The sequence below is a fragment of the Simochromis diagramma genome, unplaced genomic scaffold, assembly GCF_900408965.1.
Source record: "Simochromis diagramma unplaced genomic scaffold, fSimDia1.1 OVJJ01000683.1, whole genome shotgun sequence".
Lineage (NCBI taxonomy): Eukaryota > Metazoa > Chordata > Actinopteri > Cichliformes > Cichlidae > Simochromis > Simochromis diagramma.
In genome coordinates, this window is record NW_024387158.1 from 58,065 (window position 1) to 80,980 (window position 22,916).

Below are 22,916 nucleotides of genomic sequence, written 5' to 3' on the forward strand. Positions count from 1 at the left end.
TTGCAATTTATCTAGAGCTATAGTTCTAAATGCTTTCTGAAGGCCTTTCGGGGATTTTCAGAGAAAGCAGTATCTGAACAGTATTTGAAAGTCATGTCCTTAAGGAATAGTAAAAAATGCTATCTGAATGAGGCTTGTAGCAAAACGTGCTTTAAAACAGTCTTTTCAATTTTTTTCTTTTCAAATACTCAAAGACGTAAATGTGATGATAACATCATTATGGCAAAATCCAAACAACAACAACTGCTTTTCTCCTCTACTTGAAACATACTTGAAACCCAGAGAATGCTTATTAATGGCGAAAGAAAAATAACCGAGATGCTTTGCTTGCTTGGTGACTCATCATCTGTTAACAGATAACAGAGTAGGGTGGCTTTAACAGAGGAGGAGTGAGAAGGGGAAGCTCTGTTGACATCAGAACCCAGGAGACGGAGGAAACTATGGAAACAGGGCTATTCCCACACGTCAAAAACAATGCAAGGCTTACTGAACATCTTCACATGTATACTATTACGTACATACTAACATTAAGCATCTTTTAAAAAACAAAAAAAAAATCATTGCAATATAAGGGTAGACACGTTCATACATTTTATGACATGACAGCTGGTCGGTGCCTATAACGACAAGCGTGTAGCTATTACGTGAGAATTTATTTATTCGACTGATTGATTGATTGAGCGTTTGTTTTTAATAATGCAAAAATAGCACTGGCGTGACGACTAAACATGTCACGCCTGGACATAGACCGGAAGCTACAAAGGGAAAATGCATCGATTTAGCGAATCGATACATATACATGACCTTATATCTAAGCAAGCGAAATCTAAAGAAAAATGTAGCTAGGGGTTTCCTACAACTAGGTCTACCTTATCAGGTTACTAAAAAGGCAACTTTCATATCGGTTTTCCACATAAGCTAACGCCCGCCATCTGTTAAGCTTGTTCGTTTTTTGTCAGGTTATCAGTTTCACTACAATAGCAAAAGTACTATAGAGCTTGATTAAAGATTCTGAAGATATGAATTTTGAAAGTGAAAAGATACCTGCACGCTGCCACTCAGCGTCTTCCACTCGCCTGTTATTGTAATAACCTATGCTTCCTTGAGCTTAAGCAGTGGCGTCCACACTTTCACTTTTCAGAGTAAAAGCCGGCATTTCATTATTTATTATTTTCATATAGACTCAGAAAGGCCTCATCACAGTGTAGTTATTGCAACCCCTGAAACTTGAATATGGGGAATAAAAACGGAATATTTTGGGTAAGTCATATTTAGTTCGGTGAACTACTATGCTTTTATTCTGGAAATCTGAAAGGAAGTTTTGTTCTTGATACGGTTGATGGTGGATGGGGTAGCAGACATGTTGCTATCCTCAAAAAGTACCTCCTGAGTCATAACACCATGTGAACCCTAGTTACGGTAGGCATCTTCGTAAATAACGCTAATTAATAGATATGCTTCATCACCTCTATGTGGGCTTCCTTGTGTTATTGCTCTACATTAGCTAAACGTAAGATTGCTCTGCCTGACACCATTTAGCTGTATCTCATTGTTGTAATATAACTTAACATGAAATTATTTTACATTTGCACATTTGTTCCATTTTAAAACCGTGCGAAGAATATCACGCCCTGAAATGCACGTAGTCAAAGTCTTACGCATGCCCAAAAGCCACTATTTTATGCCTGCCGCCATCTGTGGTATTTAATTACTTGGGGATCTTTAGTGTGGGTTTATTATTATACTTTAAGCATGATAGATTCTCGTGTCCATTTTGAAATACTTTAACGTAAACCGTGTTTACCAAAAATGTTTGTTTCCTCTGCAAGTAAAGAAACTGTTTTAGTCTTAGGGTTTTTTTGTTTGTTTGTTTGTTTGATTTTAGACACTTAAACTTGGCACATTTAGCATTTCCCGAGAGTACAAATTTTAGGTCAACATTTTAAAACCATTTTCCAAATACACCCCTTACAACTTGGCAAAATAAACACTGCTTGTTAAGATAGCTTGTTTTTAAAAGTTTTTAAAAATTTCACTTTTAAATCCCCCAATAAGTCCAGAGAGCACAGTTTTTCGTTAGTATATGTAGTGGACTGCCGTTAATGTAATGCTTTTCTAGTCTTACTCATCTTTATAGCTGTAACTGTTCGTGCCACCTATTTCCTCCTCTTTGGATTCTGGTTCAAACATGTTCAGATACATTTTAAAAACCTGCCATTTTTACATGCATTAATCTGTTTTAGAATTAGTTTTCAAACATCCACACAGGTCAACGGTTGACATGGTGCAGATTCAGTATCTCTCTCTTTGAGTCCCCTTTCATTCTTCATCCATATCTCTTACTTGTTTTTTATTACTATTATTAATTTATAAAAACATAATAGATCCGACAACTGTATACACTCTATAGTGGTAATTAGTGGTCATATACCAACCATTTATTAAAATTTGTTATGTCCATAAATCTGCAGGGTTTGAAATCTCCCCATATGTTAGTCCTTGTTTGTCAACACACCATAGTCTACAATAAGTTTATGACTAAATTAGTTGTTCTTGGTTTACCAAGTAAAAGAATGCATTATTTTCTTTGTTTTTATTAAGTATTTAGGATTCCAGTGGTATAAAAAAATAGTGGGAAAAGACTTCACTAAAGATATATTTTATTTGCAGGAATGAACAAATAGAATTAGCTTTCCTAGGGTACAATGTAATGGTTCAAAATGGTCAATCCACCCATTTATCCATCCATTTTCTTCTGCTTTTCTAGGACCGATGTGTGAGCAGAAACCTAAACAGTCTTTGTTTAGGTTTCCAGCTTATCCAAAGGAACACAGAGGCATTTCACAAATTGTGAATTGTACAAAGGTCGAATAATAAAACACTTCGGTTCAGGTCAGACAGGCTGTTTCTCCAAATAACGCCCCTCCCAGTATCACTGTCATTGCCAATGTAAGCATTAAGTCTCCCGGTGGGGCAATGTAGGCAAAGAAGCGCAAATGACAGTCACCTGACCCAAAGGCACAGGGAACGCTCTTGTCCACTGGTAAAAACCACATGGTACTAGCAGTGCCCATTGCAGATTTTAGCCCTTCTGCAGGAGACTAGTTCCGAAGTCCAAGGTCATTTTCTTTTCTTTTTTTCCATTTCCAAACAATCTCGCTAGCAGTTGTCACCATCTTACCAAGCTTTTTGGGTGATTTTGTAGCCCTTTCCAGCCTTGTGCAGGTCTACAACCTTGTACTTGACGTCCTTTGACAGCTCTTTGTCTATGGAGATGGAGAGGGGGGAATGGAGGTTGAGGTCAGAATAAGTCTGCGGGAGCCAGAATTCTGGCTCCCACTGCTCAATGGAAATGAATCTACCATAAAAATTTATAGCCTTTTGTTGCTCAGAAGAGACTCAAATAATTAGTTCCCCCTCGCTATATCATCTCTAACTTTTAAATGCCTATTTTTATGCCTATTATGTATGTCATGTCATTGAACAAGTTTTACTGTTTTAACACACTGTTATTGGGCCTATTCGGCTAAGGAACTGTAATTTTAAGTGTTTCAGCCTGTTCAGTATAATGAGCATTTTCTCTATAAGCGTAACAAAACAAAGATTACATTTCTAAGAATTACTTACTTATACTACTTATACATAACTCATTGAAATATATAAAGTCATTGTACTCTACAGTATGTCAATCTGCAATACAGGGTTGACAAGTGACCAGACTTAAAAATTTGGCAGGGTATGAATAAATTATTTCTCCTACTATATACAGCAGTTGAATTGTCTTGTGTGTTTGTCTGTTTCATTAGAACTGATAAATGCAAAGTAAACCATTCCTCGTCATATAAGTGACTTTCTATATGCTATGCTACCTAGTTGCTTGGTTTTGTTGTTTAATAAGCAATGTCATTGTGTGGTTTTATGCTAATTTTATCAGACTGCAATGTACCGTCTTCCTTGAACTGCCCTGCTTAACTAACAGCAGATAGATGGGTGCAAAGAGAGTGCAGGGTTGGTGTTGGTTCCATTGAATGGAACTCTTAATGCTTTAGCATAGCAGTACCTTTTGGATAATTTCATGCTCCTAACAATTTGGGGGTGGCCTATTCCTGTTCCAACATATATGGGAACCAGTCACAAAGCAAGCTCCATAAAGACATGGACGAGGGAATTCGGTATGGAAGAACATGACTGGCCTGCACAGAATCTTGACCTCAACCTGATAGAACACCTTTGGGATAAATTAGAGCCTGCCTGTGAGCTAGAATAGAATAGAATTCAACTTTATTGTCATTGCACATGCACAGGTACAGGGCAACGAAATGCAGTTTGCATCCATCCAGAAGTGCTTTAGTGATATAGATATATTACAATATATATTAGCAATAATATAGATATGTGAGTATATTACAGAAATGGGTCTATTATGGAATGTGATAATGTACACGGTATGAAGTATGTTGTGAATATTCTATAACTATAAGTATGTACAGGCTGTAGTGAGTACAAGCTATGAACAGGATATAAATATGAAAAACTATACAGAATATGAAATAAATAACTTTACAGAATCTGAGATATACAGCTATACAGAAATGGGAACTATGCAAGTTGTAAACAGTTGTAGGATTAAAGATTATCGAATGTACAGAATGATTATTTACACAGAGCTATACAGTAGTGCAGTTAAGATAAGTGAGGGTGTAGATGGTTTCTACAGAGGCTATATAAAGTGCTAGTGGTTGTGAGTGGTGGTTCAGTCCATGTTATTATTGTGTGTTTGAGGGTACAGTTGTCCATTGTGTGTATGTTCAGTCCATGAGTTTAACGTGGGTCAGATGTCAGGAGGCAGAGTTCAGGAGTCTGACAGCTGTGGGGAAGAAGCTGTTCCGGTACCTGGTGGTCTTAGTCCGGAGGCTCCTGTAGCGCCTCCCAGAGGGCAGGAGGGTGAAGAGTCCATGTGATGGGTGACTGGGGTCTTTGATGATTTTCCCAGCCCTTTTCAGACACCGCTTCCTGTAGATGTCTTTTATGGCAGGAAGTGGTGCTCCGGCGATGCGCTGGGCAGTTTTCACGACCCTCTGCAACGCCTTCCGGTCCGAGGCAGAGCAGTTCCCGTACCAGACTGTTATACAGTTGGTCAGGATGCTCTCGATGGTGCAGCGATAGAAGTTCACCAGGATGTCTGAGGACAGGTGGTTCTTCCTCAGAGTCCTCAAGAAGAAGAGGCGCTGGTGAGCCTTCTTGACCAGCTTGGAGCAGTTGGTCGTCCAGGTGAGATCCTCGGAGATGTGGACTCCCAGGAACTTGAAGCTGCTCACACGCTCCACAGCCGTCCCCTTAATGTGGATGGGTGGATGTGGGTCAGCATTCCTCCTGTAGTCCACGATGAGCTCCTTGGTCTTCTCGGTGTTAAGCAGCAGGTTGTTTCTGTCGCACCACTCAGCCAGACGATCCACCTCCTCCCTGTAGGCGGCCTCATCGTTGTCACTGATGAGGCCAATCACCGTGGTGTCATCTGCAAACTTAATGATGGTGTTGGAACCATCAGCAGGTCTGCAGTCGTGGGTGAAGAGGGAGTAGAGGAAAGGGCTCATCACACAGCCTTGTGGTACACCGGTGTTCATTGTGATGGTAGATGAGCAGTGGTTATCCAGCCGGACATGTTGGGGGCGGTTGGTCAGGAAATCCAGTAACCATTTGCAGATGAGGGAACTGATGCCCAGGTCTGTCAGTTTCCTGATGAGTTGTGAGGGGTGGATTGTATTGAATGCTGAACTGAAGTCTATAAACAGCATTCTGGCGTAGGTGTTGTTGTTGTCCAGGTGTGAGAGGACAGAGTGCATTGCGATGGAGACTGCATCCTCTGTGCTCCTGTTCTGGCGGTATGCGAATTGGTGGGGGTCCAGGGTGGGGGGGAGACAGGATTTGAAGTGTGCTAGGACCAGTCGCTCTAAGCACTTAGTGATGATGGGGGTGAGTGCTACTGGGCGGTAATCATTGAGGCAAGATGGGTTGGAGTTTTTGGGTATCGGGACGATGGAGGTGGATTTGAAGCAGGCCGGTACCACAGCGTGGGCCAAGGACAGATTGAATATGTCTGTGAGCACTCCTGCAAGCTCCCCAGAACACGCTCTGAGAACACGCCCGGGGATGCCATCAGGGCCTGCAGCCTTGTGGACATTGATCCTGCTCAGCACCGCTCCTACATCGGTGGGGGAGAGAGTCAGAGGTTGGTGGTCTGGCGTCATGTCTGCTTTGGTTGTGGTTGTGGGGTTCCCTCGCTCAAAACGAGCATAAAAGTTGTTGAGCTCGTTGAGGAAGGAGACATCAGAGGATGCGGGGGAGGGTTTGGTGGTCCTGTAGTCTGTGATGGTCTGGAGTCCTTGCCACATGCGTCGGGGGTTGGAGTTGGAGAAGTGTTCTTCTACCTTCTTTTTGTAATGGTGTTTGGCTTTTTTGATGCCCTTCTTTAGATTAGCCCTGGTTGTACTGTAGGCGTGTGCATCTCCTGACCTAAAGGCAGTGTTGCGGGCCTTCAGGAGGAGACGAACATCCCGGTTCATCCAAGGCTTCTGGTTGGGGTACATGGTGATCCGTTTCTGGGTGGTGACACTGTCTGTGGTTTTGGAGATGTAATCCAGTACAGATGAGGCGTACTGGTCCAGGTCTGTGTGGGTGAACATATTCCAGTCTGTGTTTTTAAATCTGTCCTGGAGCACTGCGTCTGTCCCCTCTGGCCACACTTTAATTGTCCTCACAGCAGGTTTCACACGTTGGATGAGTGGTGAATACCGAGGTGTGAGGAACAGGGAGAGATGGTCCGATTGTCCAATGTGGGGGAGGGGTGTGGCTTTGTAGGCTCCAGCCAGGTTGGAATACACATGGTCTAAAGTCTTGTCTCCTCTGGTGTGGCAGGAGACATGTTGGTGGAATCTGGGGAGGACTGTCTTTAAGTTGGTGTGGTTGAAGTCACCAGCAACAATAAAAGCAGCCTCGGGGTGTTTATTCTGGTGTTTGTTAATGGCTGCAGAAAGTTCTTTCATGGCCAACCTAGCATTAGCGTCGGGGGGTATATACACGGCAGTGAGTATGATAGAAGTGAGTTCTCTGGGGAGATAATAAGGTCTGCATTTGACCATTAAAAACTCCGCATTAGGTGAGCAGTGACTCTCAGTAGTAGTGGAGTTCATGCACCAAGCATTGTTAATATAAATGCACAAACCTCCACCTCTGGTCTTGCCGGAGTCATCTGCTAGCCTGTCGGCTCGGTGTGTGTGGCGTCCTGCTAACTCGATAGCATTGTCCGGGCAGCTGTTGTTCAGCCATGTTTCGGTGAAAAACATGACATTTGAGTCCATAATCCGTCTGTTGTTAGTGATGGAGAGCCGTATCTCATCCATTTTGTTTGCCAGAGAACGGACATTGGCGAGAAAAATACTGGGTAAAGGCAGCCGGTGTGGTGTTAGCTTTAGCTTAGCCCGTAGCCCTCCGCGCCTACCTCGCCTTTGTTTACGATCTCGGCGCCGTCTGCGTGCACTTCCGCCCGGCCGGGGAGAGTGGGCAGCCTCCGGTGTTCTGGAGATCTCTGGGATGAGTCGGAGATCGGCGATAAAACTGTTGGAGTTGTGAGTCCAGATGTCCAGAAGCTCTTGTCTGCTGTAGGTCAGCAACGCACAGCAATTCTGGACGAATAATCCGGCATAGGCATTCTTGTCCAACATCAGTGCTTGACTTCACAAATGTGCTTCTGGAAAAATGGTCAGAAATTCCCATAAACACACTCCTAAACCTTGTAGAATGCCTTCCCAGAAGACCTGAGGCTGTCATAGCTGCAAAGGGTGGGCTGACAGGAAACATAGGAATTTGAAAATAATCGAATGTATTTTTAACATTACTCAATAAGACCGTCAGAATAAAATGAAATAAATACAAATGTTAGATAATACAAATGTGAAAAAAGTACTAGTAGTATTTAAACAAATCATTTGTGCAAATAGAAAATCAAAAATGGCTTCTCTTCATAAGTTCAAATAAAAGCTTCAAATTAAATCAAAAAGATTTTTTTTTCTAATCCAGAGTAACAAGTTTCCGAATTATTGATACACAGATCAACTACCTAACGTTAGAAAGAAGAGTTTACTTTTCAGAAGAAATGCTAATGCTAATGTGAGTGGAAAACAAACAACTAGGAGACAGTATAGCTAATACTTTTTAATGGTTTAATATTGCATTTCACTCATTAACTAACAAAACTGTAATGATGTTCACTTATCAAGCATCATCCTGGGAAGGTCCAACTATGGAGTGCCAGGACTGCCATAATGCATTAATTAAATACACCATTAAATAATTAATTAAATGTGGCAATAATTAATTAAAATTGGAATTAATTAATTAAATAAATAGTTATGACACATGTAATTAATTAATTATTGACACATTTAATTAATTATTTATGTATTTCACATTTTAATTAATTATTGACACATTTAATTAATTAATTATTGACACATTTAATTAATTATTTATGTATTTCACATTTTAATTAATTATTGACACATTTAAATAATTATTGACACATTTAATTAATTATTTAATGATATATTTATTTATTTCATTTTGGCAGTCATGGCGCCTGGCTCTCATCATGAAATAATTTTATCTGTCAGCCTCACCCATCAAACTCAGGGGGCGGGGTTAACGCTGATCGAGTCAAAACCATTGCTTTGGCCTGGTGGCCATTGTTTCTAGCACACAACAACCGGCATGTGGAAGCTAACAGAACTGAACTTTGAAAAACCCTGTTTGTGTGTCACCAAATACTGTTTTAATATTTTTTTTAGCCAAGAATGTAGTGGTTTAATCTTCATGTGTCTGGTCGGTTTGTCAAGATACAGCCTCTTTGCAAAAGTGCTTCGATGATTTCGGAGATGTCTGCCCTGTCTCACGGCAAAGCGTGGGATAGACCCGCTCGCCTCGCAAGCAATCCCACCGACAAAGCGCAGGCCCCGGTACACAGCTGTAGTAACCCCCGCTGACTTCTTTTACTGAGGTTATATTTATCGGGGTTTTATTTCCTGATGTTCGTATGTGTCCTACGTGTTTCAGTATAATTCTGAATTATAACTAACATTAAAAACATGTTTAAGGAGGAGAGAGAGCAAATAAATCTGTTTAACATCTGATCTTTGGGTTTTTGTTCAATAATCAGCGTGACCTGTGTATAAACGCATAAAAGAGATAACGTTGGTGTTTCTGTCATGTAGTAACTGCTGGCTTTAACTGTACAAAGGTTGTTCGACACTATGAAACACATACAGACTTCATGATGTTCGGCTAATATTTTTATTGTGAATATTAATCATGAGGGTAAACGGCCCTGTACACCACGGAGCGAGGTCAGCATATCCACGATATCCACGATATCCTCAGCTCCATGAGTTAACACAAAGTTTCCCAGCTGACTATCTAACTGCCAACTATTCCAGAGACGTGAAAATATACAGCATAAAGAAAAGTGTAAGAGACTCGGCAGCAGATTAGAATAACAGTTATACATTTAATAAATCACCAAATGAATCCAAGAAACGAGCAAACCTGTTCCGACAATTTGAGTTTGTAGTCCCTCAGCTGCAGACTCGCTGCTGTTTAAATGTTTGAAAAGGAAGATTAGATATAAACAAACGTCAAACATAGACTCAGTCTGCCTTCACATTTGATATGAGGCCAGCACGTATAGTGGCTGTGTCCTGTTTTAAGATCATACATGTAAAATTGTTGTCCGACCTCCGTCGATCCAGCCGCTCAGTCCGTGGTTACCATGGTTACTGCATAAGCAGCTATAATGTTAACAGCTGGCACTGAGGAAACCTCCCGGCAGCATGGGTGTTTATGTTTTTCATTGCAAAAGAACTGTCTGAATGGTTAACTGAAGTTAACTTGGATAAATTATAGTTAAGGAGTTTCACAGATAACGCCTACGTGAGCGACTGTTCACCTGAAATCAGCAGGCTATTACTGAAATACACGTGCTATATCATAAACTATGATATAAATAGGGAGGTCCTATTAACATGTTTAGTTTTAAAGGACACCTTCCTGCCTTAATTAGTCTCCTTCATGAGCAGTATTAGTTTTCTTCTAACATCCAGAAGTCTGCACGATGTGTTTCATAGTTTGTAACAAACCTTTGACAGGTAAACATAACATGACCGAAAAAGAAAAAAAAAAAAAAGAAAAAAAGAAAAAAAAAAGAGAGAGAGAGTGTTGACATAAGAAGAGAAAATGCTCTCAATTATGGAGACAGGCAAATGGTTCATTTATGTTTGATGTGTGTTTATTCCTCCCTAAATATCGTCGGTGAAGTTTGCCATGCACGTCAGATTTTCCTGCGCATTTTTTATACCTCTGCCAACAGAGAGAAAAAAAATCACATTCTAACAGACAGCTGGTGCTTAGAATACAGTTGAATAACTATTAAAAAACAGATGATATTTAGATGATAGTTCAGTCTAACACATGTGCCAGTGAACCATTAAACGTCTGTGAAACTATGCAGTTATGAAACGTAACATTAACCTCAGCCAAACCGATTTGCTCAGTTGTAAATAAAACAGCGAAGTAAACGTGACCCGACAGACAGAACCTGAGTGAATGAAGTCCAGCGTTTAACCACTGAGAGCTAAAACTCAGCTGAGGTTTCAAAGCTGTGTGCCGGTGATTGGACATCAGCCGCTGATGAAGCTGCTTCGCCTATAAAGTGCTCTGTAAGGAAACTCCAGCAGCTCTGCGCTCGGGGAAAACACTATATTTACTTATCTTGTGCAGAAAAATGCGCTGACATTGCTTTATATCGAGCACCGGCTACCCGGTTAAACTGTGAGTATCACCAGGTAACGTAGGCGTGTTTCTTGAATTAGCAGCAGGTGTTAAACAGCTGACAGATGAGGAGGAGGATGCATGCAGGTAAACTGAGGGTCTGTTGAGCTGATCGCTGGTTTCGTGAGAAAAATGTCAGCTCGTTATTTATGTTACAGAAGCACAGAGACACAAGACCAAGCGGAAAGAGACGATCGTTCGGTGAAAATGAGAATCTGCGAATGCAACATGTGGAACACGGAGAGTGGAATATGTAAACAAACCGGTTAACGTAACCCCCTGGGTGCACTCTGCATGCTAATTGTTAGCAGAGCTAGTGAAATCTCTGAAAACATCTGAGCACTTTTGCAAACATGTTCTATGTTGACAACCTGACCAGACATACGTCGCGACATTCGCGGCTAAAACACTGTTAAAAGTGTAGCTGGTGACAGAAAAACGGGGTATTTTAAAACTACACCACCACCATTGCTGCCTGTGATTTGATCTGCATTCTGGGATACCTGGCTGCCCCAAGTCTACACAAGCAATCGATTACCTAGGATCGACCTGTTTTGACTTACTTTGCACGGCAACCAATCAAATGTTAGAGAAGCTGCATGGGCAGCGTTAACCCCGCCCCCTGAGTTTGATGGGTGAGGCTGACAGATAAAATTATTTCATGATGAGAGCCAGGCGCCATGACTGCCAAAATGAAATAAATAAATATATCATTAAATAATTAATTAAATGTGTCAATAATTATTTAAATGTGTCAATAATTAATTAAAATGTGAAATACATAATTAATTAATTAAATGTGTCAATAATTAATTAATTAAATGTGTCAATAATTAATTAAAATGTGAAATACATAAATAATTAATTAAATGTGTCAATAATTAATTAATTACATGTGTCATAACTATTTATTTAATTAATTAATTCCAATTTTAATTAATTATTGCCACATTTAATTAATTATTTAATGGTGTATTTAATTAATGCATTATGGCAGTCCTGGCACTCCATATCCAACAGGATAGCTAACATAAACATTACTGTACAAACAGTAACAGCGTTTATGTCTGCGTAGGTTCATGGTAATCTAAGAAGCTTGGAAAGAAAAGCGACCAGACTTCTTTAAGTTTCTTGAAGACGTTTTACTTCTTGTTCAAGAAGCTTCTTCAGCCTTTTAAATGCTCGTACACTGAATTATTGCTGTTTTGGAACAAAAGCACAGATTTGCACAGACTGCATTTAACTTTGTTTTTATATATTTTTAAATCTGTTTCCATTTTGTTCTGTCCTCATGCTTTGCCGTTCACACTACATACTTCATTAGTATTGTGAGCAGTTTTGGCAGACAATATAGATCTGTAGCTCCCTGTAGTGTATTGCAGCTAGAAAAAACACATTTATGAGGTATTGACAGGTCGGCCATAAAAACAAACTTTTGGTTCCAGTCTTGCAAGGGCGTCTCTCACATTTAGGGCCCTGGTGGTCAGTCCCACTTTTCTCCTCACTAAGTAGGTGACGCCCATATTCATCAGTTTCTGCTTGCAATAGTCTGTTTGAAATACTCATTCAAACATGTTTATGTTTGGATGAGTGGGTTTTGTTAGACCCTATGAAAAAAACATGTCGTAGTTAGACTGTTTGAAAAGTGTCTCAGATATACAAATAGAAATACAAATTCAAATTTTATTTGTCACATACACAGTCATACATAGTACGACATGCAGTGAAATGCTTGTTGCTGTGCAATGCCGAACCAAACGTAGACGTAAAAGTAAACATAAAACTAAACATAAAATTAAACTAGCAAGTAATTTACATAATATACAAATTTAAAAATTAACTGTAAAAAATGTACAATAAAATTAAAGGTAAAAAAAAACAATTAACAAAACAAAAGTAGAATGTGCAGATAAACAAATTTAAGAAATTATAAAAGTTTGCAAACAAACAGTGTGCAAGTAGAGAGTGTGCAAACAAACAGTGTGCAGAGTAACAGTTTGCAGTGGAATAAATAGTTCCTGATGTATACAGGGAGTGCAGAATTATTAGGCAAATGAGTATTTTGTCCACATCATCCTCTTCATGCATGTTGTCTTACTCCAAGCTGTATAGGCTCGAAAGCCTACTACCAATTAAGCATATTAGGTGATGTGCATCTCTGTAATGAGAAGGGGTGTGGTCTAATGACATCAACACCCTATATCAGGTGTGCATAATTATTAGGCAACGTCCTTTCCTTTGGCAAAATGGGTTAAAAGAAGGACTTGACAGGCTCAGAAAAGTCAAAAATAGTGAGATATCTTGCAGAGGGATGCAGCAGTCTCAAAATTGCAAAGCTTCTGAAGCGTGATCATCGAACAATCAAGCGTTTCATTCAAAATAGTCAACAGTTTATTAAATTATATGATAGTTTATTAAATTTTAATGAAATTTGCAGATTGTTTTGGTGAAGTTTAATAACCTCCTTGCTATCTAAAATATAACGGGACACCGGAGTATATTCTCGAGCATCTCACACTTCTGATAATCAGTTGTCTGCTGGACGTTTATTCAGCTGTGCAAAAACTATAACTTTGATCTCAGCCAAACCGATTTACTCAGGAATAAATAAAATACTAAAAAAAACCAAACAATAACATTTTTAAGTTATCTAAGTGACTTATATATGTTTAACCTGAGTAGCGAAAGATGGCGGTGGGTTTGAAAACGATTTGCCAGGAGTCCGGTGTTCTCACCGGCTCTAGTGAGCCTTGCCCCCGGCTAGCTATCGAGCTAGTGGGTAACAGACGTCTCCGAAAACGTCGGAGCGCTTTTGAAAATATGTGGTGTCTTGATAAACTGAGCAGATATTTCAAGTTTACACAGCCACATTCTCGCCTGAAAATATGTTAAACGTTTATTTTGTGACCCAGAAAGAATAATAAAAGAAATATTAAAACTAACTAGCTGCCGCCATTGTTGGAAACTGAGCAGGGCCGCGCTATGAATTCTGGGATAGGTTGGGCCACGAAGTATACACCCGACCCATCTTTCAAATCTGGGGAAATAAAGGGTGCATTTGTCGGCCGCATTTGTCGGAGTCTTCGAATTTGGACAGTCTTCGTCATGTCGCTGTAACGTAATTGGCCTACAAATGCGGACACAGGAGGATGCGGTTTCTGAATTTGGACACAGCTACGATACCGGACACTGCTTCTTCTTCTTCTTCTTCTCGGGGGTTAACGGCAGCTGGCATCCTTGTACATGCATTGCTGCCATCTTCTGTTTCAGTCCGCTATTACACTCTTAAATACTACTACTTATTCCTGCGTCTTTTGGGATCTTACAAAGCTTCAAACGACGCGTCGACTATTAAATTAGTCGTCGACGATTTTGATAGTCAACATAATTGTGACTAGCCAAGTAATCGTGGCAGCCCTATAGCAAATGATGCATTTGGCTAAGCACACCACTTTTTGAAGATCTCGTCTGTCCTTCTTGGTGCTGTTCCCATACCAGGTGCAGATATTTCCCCATCTGGATGCTCTCAATGGTGCAGAAGTAAAAGTTCTTAAGCGTGCTCAGCTGGAAATGGAAGTCTCTAAATCTTCTGAGGAAGAAGAGACACTGACAGGCTTTCTTAACCAGGGTGTTAATGTGACATGGGCATGACAGGTCCTGAGTGATGTGGACACCCAGGTACTGGAAGCTATCCACTCTCTCCACTGGCGCACCACTGATGTTTAGCGGCTCGTAATTCCTCGCCTGCTTTGTACTGAAGTCCACAATCAGCTCCTTTGTCTTGCTGAAGTTTAGGAGGAGATTGTTCTCCTGGCACCATTTGACTAATCTAGAGTATGTAGTTATTAGAACTAGTTATTTTAGTCATTTTCATCCATACTAAAGATTAGCGATATTTCTAATTTCTTAATTGACTAACCATAAAAAAAAGTTGTACGAACCGACAAGTCTAAAGAAACACTCATTTAAATTTAAGAACTGTTTAAAAAAAAGTCAAAAATTAATAACAAACGTTTTTTAAACCATTAATCACATTCTTCAATAAATGAATCATGCCGCTTAACTGTACAACACCTTGCATCATGCATTATCAAAATTGTACGTTTTACTCCAGACAGACAACAACTAAGAACACTTAAAACAAACCGATGGTAAATATGATATGAAAACATGTTGCTACAAAAGATGTTCATGTACTGTTAAAGTATGAAAAATTGACATTGGAAAAGTGTGGCGCATTGTGGCGTTCATTATGAATGATGCATGCTGTTTGAAAATTCATAACAACCACTTCAGTAAAACTAAAATTCTAAAACAACAAAACAAGAACTCATCCAGCCATTTTCTTCCACGTATCTAAATTCCAGAGGCGGCAGCCCAGGCCTCCCTCTCGCCACCTCCTCCAAGTTATCCAGGGAATCATCAAGCTTTTCCGAGGCCAGCCAATAAATGTAATCTCTCTCGTGTTGTCCCGAGTCTATGCCAGGGCCTCTTCTTGGTAAGACATGCTTAGTTGGAACACCCTACTTAGGAGAGAACCACCTTAGCCGTCTCCATTCGATGTGGAGGACTAGCAGTTTTACTCTGAACCCCTCCATAATGACTGAATGCCTCACCCTGTCGCTAAGGGAGTGCCCATCCACCTTTTGGAGAAAATTTCAGCTGCCGGTATCTGCGAACTAACTAATAGTGTTTACAAAAACATGAAGCAGAGATTAATAGATCCAGGTGTATCTCAATAACAACCCTCCATCTGGTGGCAGATGGTTACATAACATTTAGGACACAATATCAGAATCAGAAAACTTTATTATTCCCCAAGAAAATTATGCTTATAGTTGCTCCAAGACAATAAAAACAGTAACAGACTGAACTAAATTAAATACAATTCAATATATTACAAAGTTACAAAAATTAGGAATAGCTTTAATGTATGCAAATAGCTCAATTATAAATATCCAGAATATTACAGAGATTAAATACACATGATTAGGGCTGCACGATTTTGCATAAAATCTGCACATCAACTTCGTAACAGTTGAGACTGAACATAAAAACAATAAATAAACATAAAAACAACAAATGTCTCACGTTTTGTGGTTGCCGCAAAATGTTGTACTGCTTGAAATTCCGTCTCCACCATTGCTCGACACTGCGTGTATAGAGCAGGTAGTGCAACAATAGAAAAATAGTTGCGGGACGGCACTGTGTAGCGTTTGTCTAGGGTGTTGATCATTTTCCTAAATCCCTTGTTTTGCACAGTGGTGATGGGAGCCATATCTTTGGTCAGGTGATAAGTAATAGCCTCCGTAATTTCTTTGTGCCTGCAGGAGTTCGACGGGTATAGGGAAGCGCTGTATAAGGTTCCCGTTATTGATGTTTGGGTGGTTGACCGGGACGGATTTTCTCCTGTCACTTTCTCGTCATCCCTGACGTGCTCTCCGTTGTTTTTTCCCTGCTAATTTTAGCATCGCACGGCACAGCTTCTGTATCACGTGGTATAAGGCTCCGCCCTTGTCATTTGTTGAGCAGGAAGAGTGAGCGCTTGTTTTCATGCAGATTACGTCCCGGATCAAAATGTGGTACAATCGTCGTCGTCTTTTTTTTTTTTTTTTTTTTTTTTTTTTTTTAAATCGTTGTCATTTGGAAATGAGATCGCACATAAGTATGAATCGAGATCGCGATTTTCTAACGATTAATCGTGCAGCCCTACACATGATTGATATTTTACTCTAAACTGTAAAAATTTGTTACTTGTTATTTTCTCAGCAGCGGGACAGAGTCATTCACTACTTTTGATTTTCCCTCCACATTTTACCTTTAAAAACTATTTACTTTGCCTTGTTTGGTATCATCCTTTTCAGCACAACCTCACGTGTCTGAATTTACAGTTATGTTTTCATTTTGACATACTGTATTAACACAATTGATCTAAAATCAGACAAAAAATATAAAATCAGAGTAGAAAAAGTTATATTTTTACTGTAACAACCACAAACATGTTTAATGAATCATATTTTTAACCATAACTTTAAATGCAAATATGAATTGTCAATTTTAAAATCCTATGCACAAGTTTTGCAAACAACAAAGTTATTTGTATCCATTTACCTTTTACCTTGATTTTTTTAAATAACCATTTCAGACTATTTACAGAACAATCAGCTGTTCTGCATTCAATAAGATGCCACACAAATTATTTGTGCCACTCCAAAAAAATAATTTCTATCCACTATAAAGGAGAACATGATGGGCTGATACCTGCAGGTCTGACAGCAGCAGGTGTATCACCCTTGTTTCTACCTGGAGACAGCAGTTGCCTCATTGTTCTGACACAGAACACAAAACTATCCACAACACTACACACTAACTACACAAGACAACACATTAACTACACACTCCAAACACGCTAAACGTCACAAATCTCTCACATCTCAAAACTCGCTCACTCTCTTTTTCTGCTGTCTTTCTCACTCTCTCTCTCTCTCACACACACACACACACACACTCTCTCTCCCTCCGTCACTCCTAAAACGTCCCCTGTTTTTTTGCTCATAAGCAGAGAGTGCTTGCTAGCGCAGTCGTTAGACGGTAAACGTCATGAAACTATTCAGGAAAAAACGCCGCATATATTGTTTATCATGACTCTGGTTTTACGTGGCCTATCAACACAATTTAAAAACTGGTATTTATCACCTTGTTGCTTTGTCTTTAAGTGGTCATGTGATTGGCTTACCACGACTACTTTATTCTTCCTCAGTCAAACAGCAGCACTCATGCGATTGTTTTGCCCCCTGAGCTCCAGGTGTTGTGCTAGACTGATCGGGAGCGTGCGCAGCTGCTTAAAGCTGTAGCGTCCAGATTACTTACGTAGTCAGCTACTTCCGTGCAACTGATATAAGATGCAGTAAGCTAAACACAGCTTCAACCGTTTGTTTGTTAAAAAATAGTAACGGACCGCATTTTCTTGTTAGTGACTGTAACGGCATTGTAACGATAAGAATAGTAATTAGTTAGATTACTCGTTACTGAAAAACGTAACGCCGTTACTTGTAACGCCGTTATTCCCATCACTGGTTTTAAGACATGACAGGAATTGACAGGGACAGCCAGTCACTCATGATGAAACACAGCTGAGATTTGAAAAATAGTGACTGTGAGTGGCTGGCACAAAAGTAGATGTACAGTTATCAAGAACATTACCTCTATCCCTGGTATAGATTTGTTTTGGATTTATTCCCAGTAATAAAGTTGAGCACACCAAAATGAATGAAGGTGTGTTCACTATTTTAAAGTAAGTAATAGTGATGGTAAATTTGATTCTTTTTACTGAATCGAGTTTTAATGAGTCACTCACCAAAGTGATTCGGGGTTTTTTGAGTCATTTGATTCACTGAGTCAGTTGACCAGAGAGTGCAAAAAATTTACATTTTCACTCAAACTTAATTTGTTTCTCTTTTCATGTAAATCCCACTGCTAAGCTGAATGATTCTAAAAAAAAACCCAACTATTTTATAGAGCAAAAAAGAGCAAAAACATTTCTAAAATCAAGCAATTTCCTATCAAAATTGCTTAATAAACATTTGTTTTTGTTTTTTTATTAGTATTTTCCTTAAATGTGTTAAATATATATTTTCTCATCTAAATGTCCACTGAGCTATGAGCCAGGGGGCGGTAATGCACCTTAACATTGGTTGCCAACCAAGAAGAAGAAGAAGCTGTGAGCCAGGAGGGAGGGGGTGAGTGAGTGAGTGATTTGTTTGCTCGCTCTATGATTCAGCACAGGAGGGAGGGGGTGAGCGAGTCCTGAGTGATTCGCTTACGGTTACGATTCAGCACAGGAGGGAGGGGGTTAGTGAGTGAGTGATTCGTTCGCTCTATGATTCAGCACAGGAGGGAGGGGGTGAGCGAGTCCTGAGTGATTTGCTTACGCTTACGATTCAACACAGGAAGGGAGGGGGTGAGTAGCTCAAATATGTTGTTAGCATGTTAGCAGAGCGATGCTACTGTGAACCGAGGAGCTATTTTCTTGATGTGAGCTTCTACTCAGGGTTTTTTCTTCCAGTTCAGAGCAGAAATGCTTTTGTTAAGAAACTGGCTGTTGTTTCCCCCCCCGCAATTTTAATTATAAGCTAGATAGTCAAAGGAGCTTGCAAAGAAAAGCCTCTGGACTTCTTTAAGTTGCTTGAAGACGTTTCACCTCTCATCCGAGAAGCTTCTTCAGTTCTAAGGTCAAATGGTGGAGAGTCCCAGATATAAACCTAGTGGGAGTAACCCCCCACAGAGGGACAAAAGGACCCCCTGATGATCCTCTAATCGCCTGAGCCAAGGTGTGAAACTGGGCGTGGGTCCCAATCAGCCAGAGTTTTGGGTGTGTTCATTGTGAAACCTGGCCCCACCTTATCATGCGAATTCCTGAGGTCAGATGGCCCAGGATGTGAGTGGGCGTCTTCAAGCAACTTAAAGAAGTCCAGAGGCTTTTCTTTGCAAGCTCCTTTGACTACGATGACCTGGATGACTGAGAACCTTCACAGACATAAGCTAGATATATTTCTACTAAGCGAATTAGTTTGCTAACAGAAACAGGGATGAGTCAGTGAGTCAGTTGGGCTTGTGAATCATGATTCACGAGTCAGTAAAGTGATTCTCGAGTTTTGAACGATTCGTTCACGAATCGAACATCACTGGTAAGTAATTTGTTACTTCGTTACATTTGTTAATACTGGGAGAATAAGAAAATAGGCTAGTGGATATTTTTCCTGAAAATCTTTAAAGAAAAACTATTTTCCACCATTTACTACTTTAACCAGGATGGTACCACAGGACCACCACACACCATTGTTAAGGCTACACAGCAGGTACAGCTGACCACACAATATACCTCTGACCACAGTGGCCAAAGGGTGTGAGAATAAGGCAGGAAAATACTGCTTTTCAGCCTCGTGTTGTCCTACTCTTTAATATCTGTAGCTGTAATTAGTACACTTACAATATCCCTTTTGTCATTCCTCTTTTTATTTTAGATGCAGGGCACAGTGGGTCAGCGCAGCAGGACTACTGTGGCCTACATTGTTCCAGTAGTTGGAATATGTGCTGCTGCTTTCCTTCTTACCAATATCTTCATTTACCTCTATCTGGACCCTGTGTATCAGCCTGGTTTGCAGCAAGTTTCACCTCTGGTGGGCTGTGTGCCTCAACACTTTAAAATGCCAAACATGAAAGACTGCACCGCCTGGCTCCAGTGTTTACAAATAAATGCTGAAGTACACGAGCTGAAGCTGATTGACCAGGGAGCAGTGAAGAAGGTAGACAGATTTTATATATATATATATATATATATATATATATATATATATGTGTGTGTGTGTGTGTGTGTGTGTGTGTGTGTGTGTGTGTATTGGCTAAGTTTGTATGTGTATCAAATAAATGTAATGTCAAGAGATTCCATGTTAATTTCCCATTGTAACTTTAGCAACTTATCATAGTTGTGACACTGGACAACATGTCACAACAAAATACAAAGCACGCTGATGTTATACAGGTCCCACATTGTTTAATGTTCAAAAAAGAAAGTTTTAGGGCAAATTGCTTGTAACTTAATTGTAACATTCACATTCGTTGCCATGAAAAAAAAAATCTCTCTTGAGCTCTTGAGAGTGCCTCTTGATGAGGTGCAGAGGTGGACGATGAACTCAACCTGGATGTCTATTGTCTCATGTAGTCTTTTACTGAATTCACTAAATGCCAGAGTGGGTGTAATTTACCTCTGCAGTGGAGTCGGGGGGGGTCGCCCCATGCTCTGTGGTGGTGCTACTGCTGTGGGCCCGTGTCTGAGTCGCCTGGGCCCCCTGCTTTTGATGGCTTCTGGGGAATGAGGGTGACTATGGGGGTCAACAGGGGAGCTGATATTTTATTTAAATACAATAAAATCAAATAAAATTGATGATAATAATAATAAGATTGAATGAAATATGACATTCAAGTGGACCAGTATAGCAAAAGCCGTAATGGTCTACTTGGTAAAATAAATCTGTTGGGCATTTTTCTTGGCCTTTAGACAATAACTCTGATTCTAATTGCTACAGTGTCAGACGGGACATACATAAAGAAGAAGAAAAAAGCATAAATAAAGCTAAAATAATTGATTATGTCATAAAGTAATACATGGCAGGTTTGTACAGTTAAAATACAGATTTTGTTAAAAAATATTAATTTTTATCATTGGCAACAGTCAGTAGACCTTGTGAATCTCATCTATTTGGTTTTCTTTCCTCAGGTTTATTTGGCAGAGTGGAGAGGCCAGAAGGTAGCTCTGTCAAGGCTATCATCTCTCAATTACTTGGAGGATTTTCTCCATGGATTGTCAATGTTACAGGCCCTGCAGAGCCCCCAGGTGGTTCAATTGGTGGGGTTTTGCCTTGAAGAGCACATCATTTTGACAGAACACCACCCGTTTGGCTCATTGCTTAATCTGGATGATGTTCTTGAAAAAGAGCAGCACCAGCAACACAACAATTGGGAGATGCGGCTGAGGCTAGCTATAGATTACGTCACCATCCTCCATTACCTTCATAACAGCCCAGTTGGGCGACGAGTTATGTGCGATTCAAACAGCCTTGAGAAAACTCTGTCCCAATTTCTACTGACAAATGACTTTCATCTAGTAGTGAATGACCTTGATGCACTTCCTGAAGTGGATATGTCCAGAAACTTGTCAGTGAAATGTGGCCATCGGGAGCTCACTGGAGATTTTGTTGCCCCAGAGCAGCTATGGCCATTCAGAAACAATGGAAAGCCATTTTCAGACAATCTCATGCCAGAGTATGATGAGAAGACCGATATTTGGAAGATCCCAGATGTGACGTGGTTCCTTATGGGAAAGGTACCTGGTGGGGATTTAGTCCATTTCCATCTTTTTCAGATCCATGAGAAGTGCAAGAAGAAGAATCCCACCGACCGCCCTTCAGCTTTTGATGTTTTGAAGGTTTACAAATCAGTCTACAGCAGCATGGTACGAGACAGTGCTGGGTTTAGAGATATGCTGTAGAGCAGCGGTCCCCAACCTTTTTTGCGCCACGGACCGGTTTATGCCCGACAATATTTTCACGGACCGGCCTTTAAGGTGTCGCGGATAAATACAACAAAATAAAACTAGTACCGGTACCGAAAAAAAGAAGATTTATTCATAACACAGTTAACGTTAACGAGTTAATGATAAAAACGATAACAAAATAATGGTGAAAACCGATAAAAACCTTGAAAACCATACATTTCACACCTGAGCCTCAACTCTTGCGGCCCGGTACCAAACGACTCACGGACCGGTACCGGTCCGAGGCCCGGGGGTTGGGGACCACTGCTGTAGAGTAATACCTCATTTGAAGAGACTATCAATATACAAGAACTATCCAAGCTACGGTTTGGCTATCTCATGTACTTTAATAAATGCACTTCACTTGTTCTGTCTGTCAATCTTTCAGCAAATATTTCTGTATGTTTAGAAATGATGATAGAGCTGGAGTTCTTAATAATATCAACCAGGGCATACCATGGAATTTCCACCTTGAAATTCTATACATAATACCCCATAAGGACAGTTTATATTAAAAAAAAAAAAAAAAGGTTTCCTTGAAATTCTTGGAGTGTATAAGTATTCACAGCCTTTGCAGTATTAATCAAAATTGATTTTAGCTGCATTCTATTTTCATTGATCATTTGTCAGCTGTTTTTACAACTTGACTGAGGTCCACCTGTGGTGATTTCAGTTGATTAGACATGATTTGGAAAGGTACACACCTGTCTGTGTAAGGTCCCATAGTTGATAGTGCATGTTGGAGCACAAACCAAGAAAAAAAGTCCAACGAATTGTCTGTAGTCCTCGAAGTCAGGGTTGTGTTGAGCGATAGATCTGGAGAACGGTACAAAAAAAAAAAAATTGCTGCAGCATTGAAGATCTCAGTGAGCACATTTACATGATGGCCTCTGTCATCCATAAATGGAAGAAGTCTGGAATCAGCAGGACTCTTGCTAAAGCAAGC

The 22,916-nt window shown here is 40.1% G+C and overlaps 2 protein-coding genes across 3 annotated transcripts in view; one reads left to right on the plus strand and one right to left on the minus strand.

Moving 5' to 3' along the window:
- Positions 1-1,145, minus strand: part of pam (peptidylglycine alpha-amidating monooxygenase) — a 58,071-nt gene extending 56,926 nt beyond the window's left edge. Inside the window, exon 1 of one of the 2 annotated variants that reach the window (XM_040048729.1) lies at positions 1,045-1,145. The gene's annotated coding sequence lies outside the window, so the exon portion shown is untranslated. The remainder of the gene's footprint in view (positions 1-1,044) is intronic. The other variant, XM_040048732.1, reaches the window with a different exon arrangement.
- Positions 1,146-1,303: 158 nt separating this feature from the next.
- Positions 1,304-22,023, plus strand: pomk (protein O-mannose kinase). The gene is made up of 3 exons (XM_040048737.1): positions 1,304-1,419; positions 19,902-20,183; positions 21,155-22,023. Exons 2-3 carry the CDS (start codon positions 19,902-19,904, stop codon positions 21,923-21,925), a joined length of 1,053 nt encoding a protein of 350 aa, XP_039904671.1. The 5' UTR covers positions 1,304-1,419; the 3' UTR covers positions 21,926-22,023.
- Positions 22,024-22,916: the final 893 nt, after the last annotated feature.

Coding starts and splice junctions, on each gene's coding strand:
- pomk (XM_040048737.1), top strand. CDS start 19,902: ATGCAGGGCACAGTGGGTCAGCGCAGCAGGACTACTGTGGCCTACATT. Junction 20,184..21,154: donor ACCAGGGAGCAGTGAAGAAG/GTAGACAGATTT, acceptor TTCTTTCCTCAG/GTTTATTTGGCAGAGTGGAG.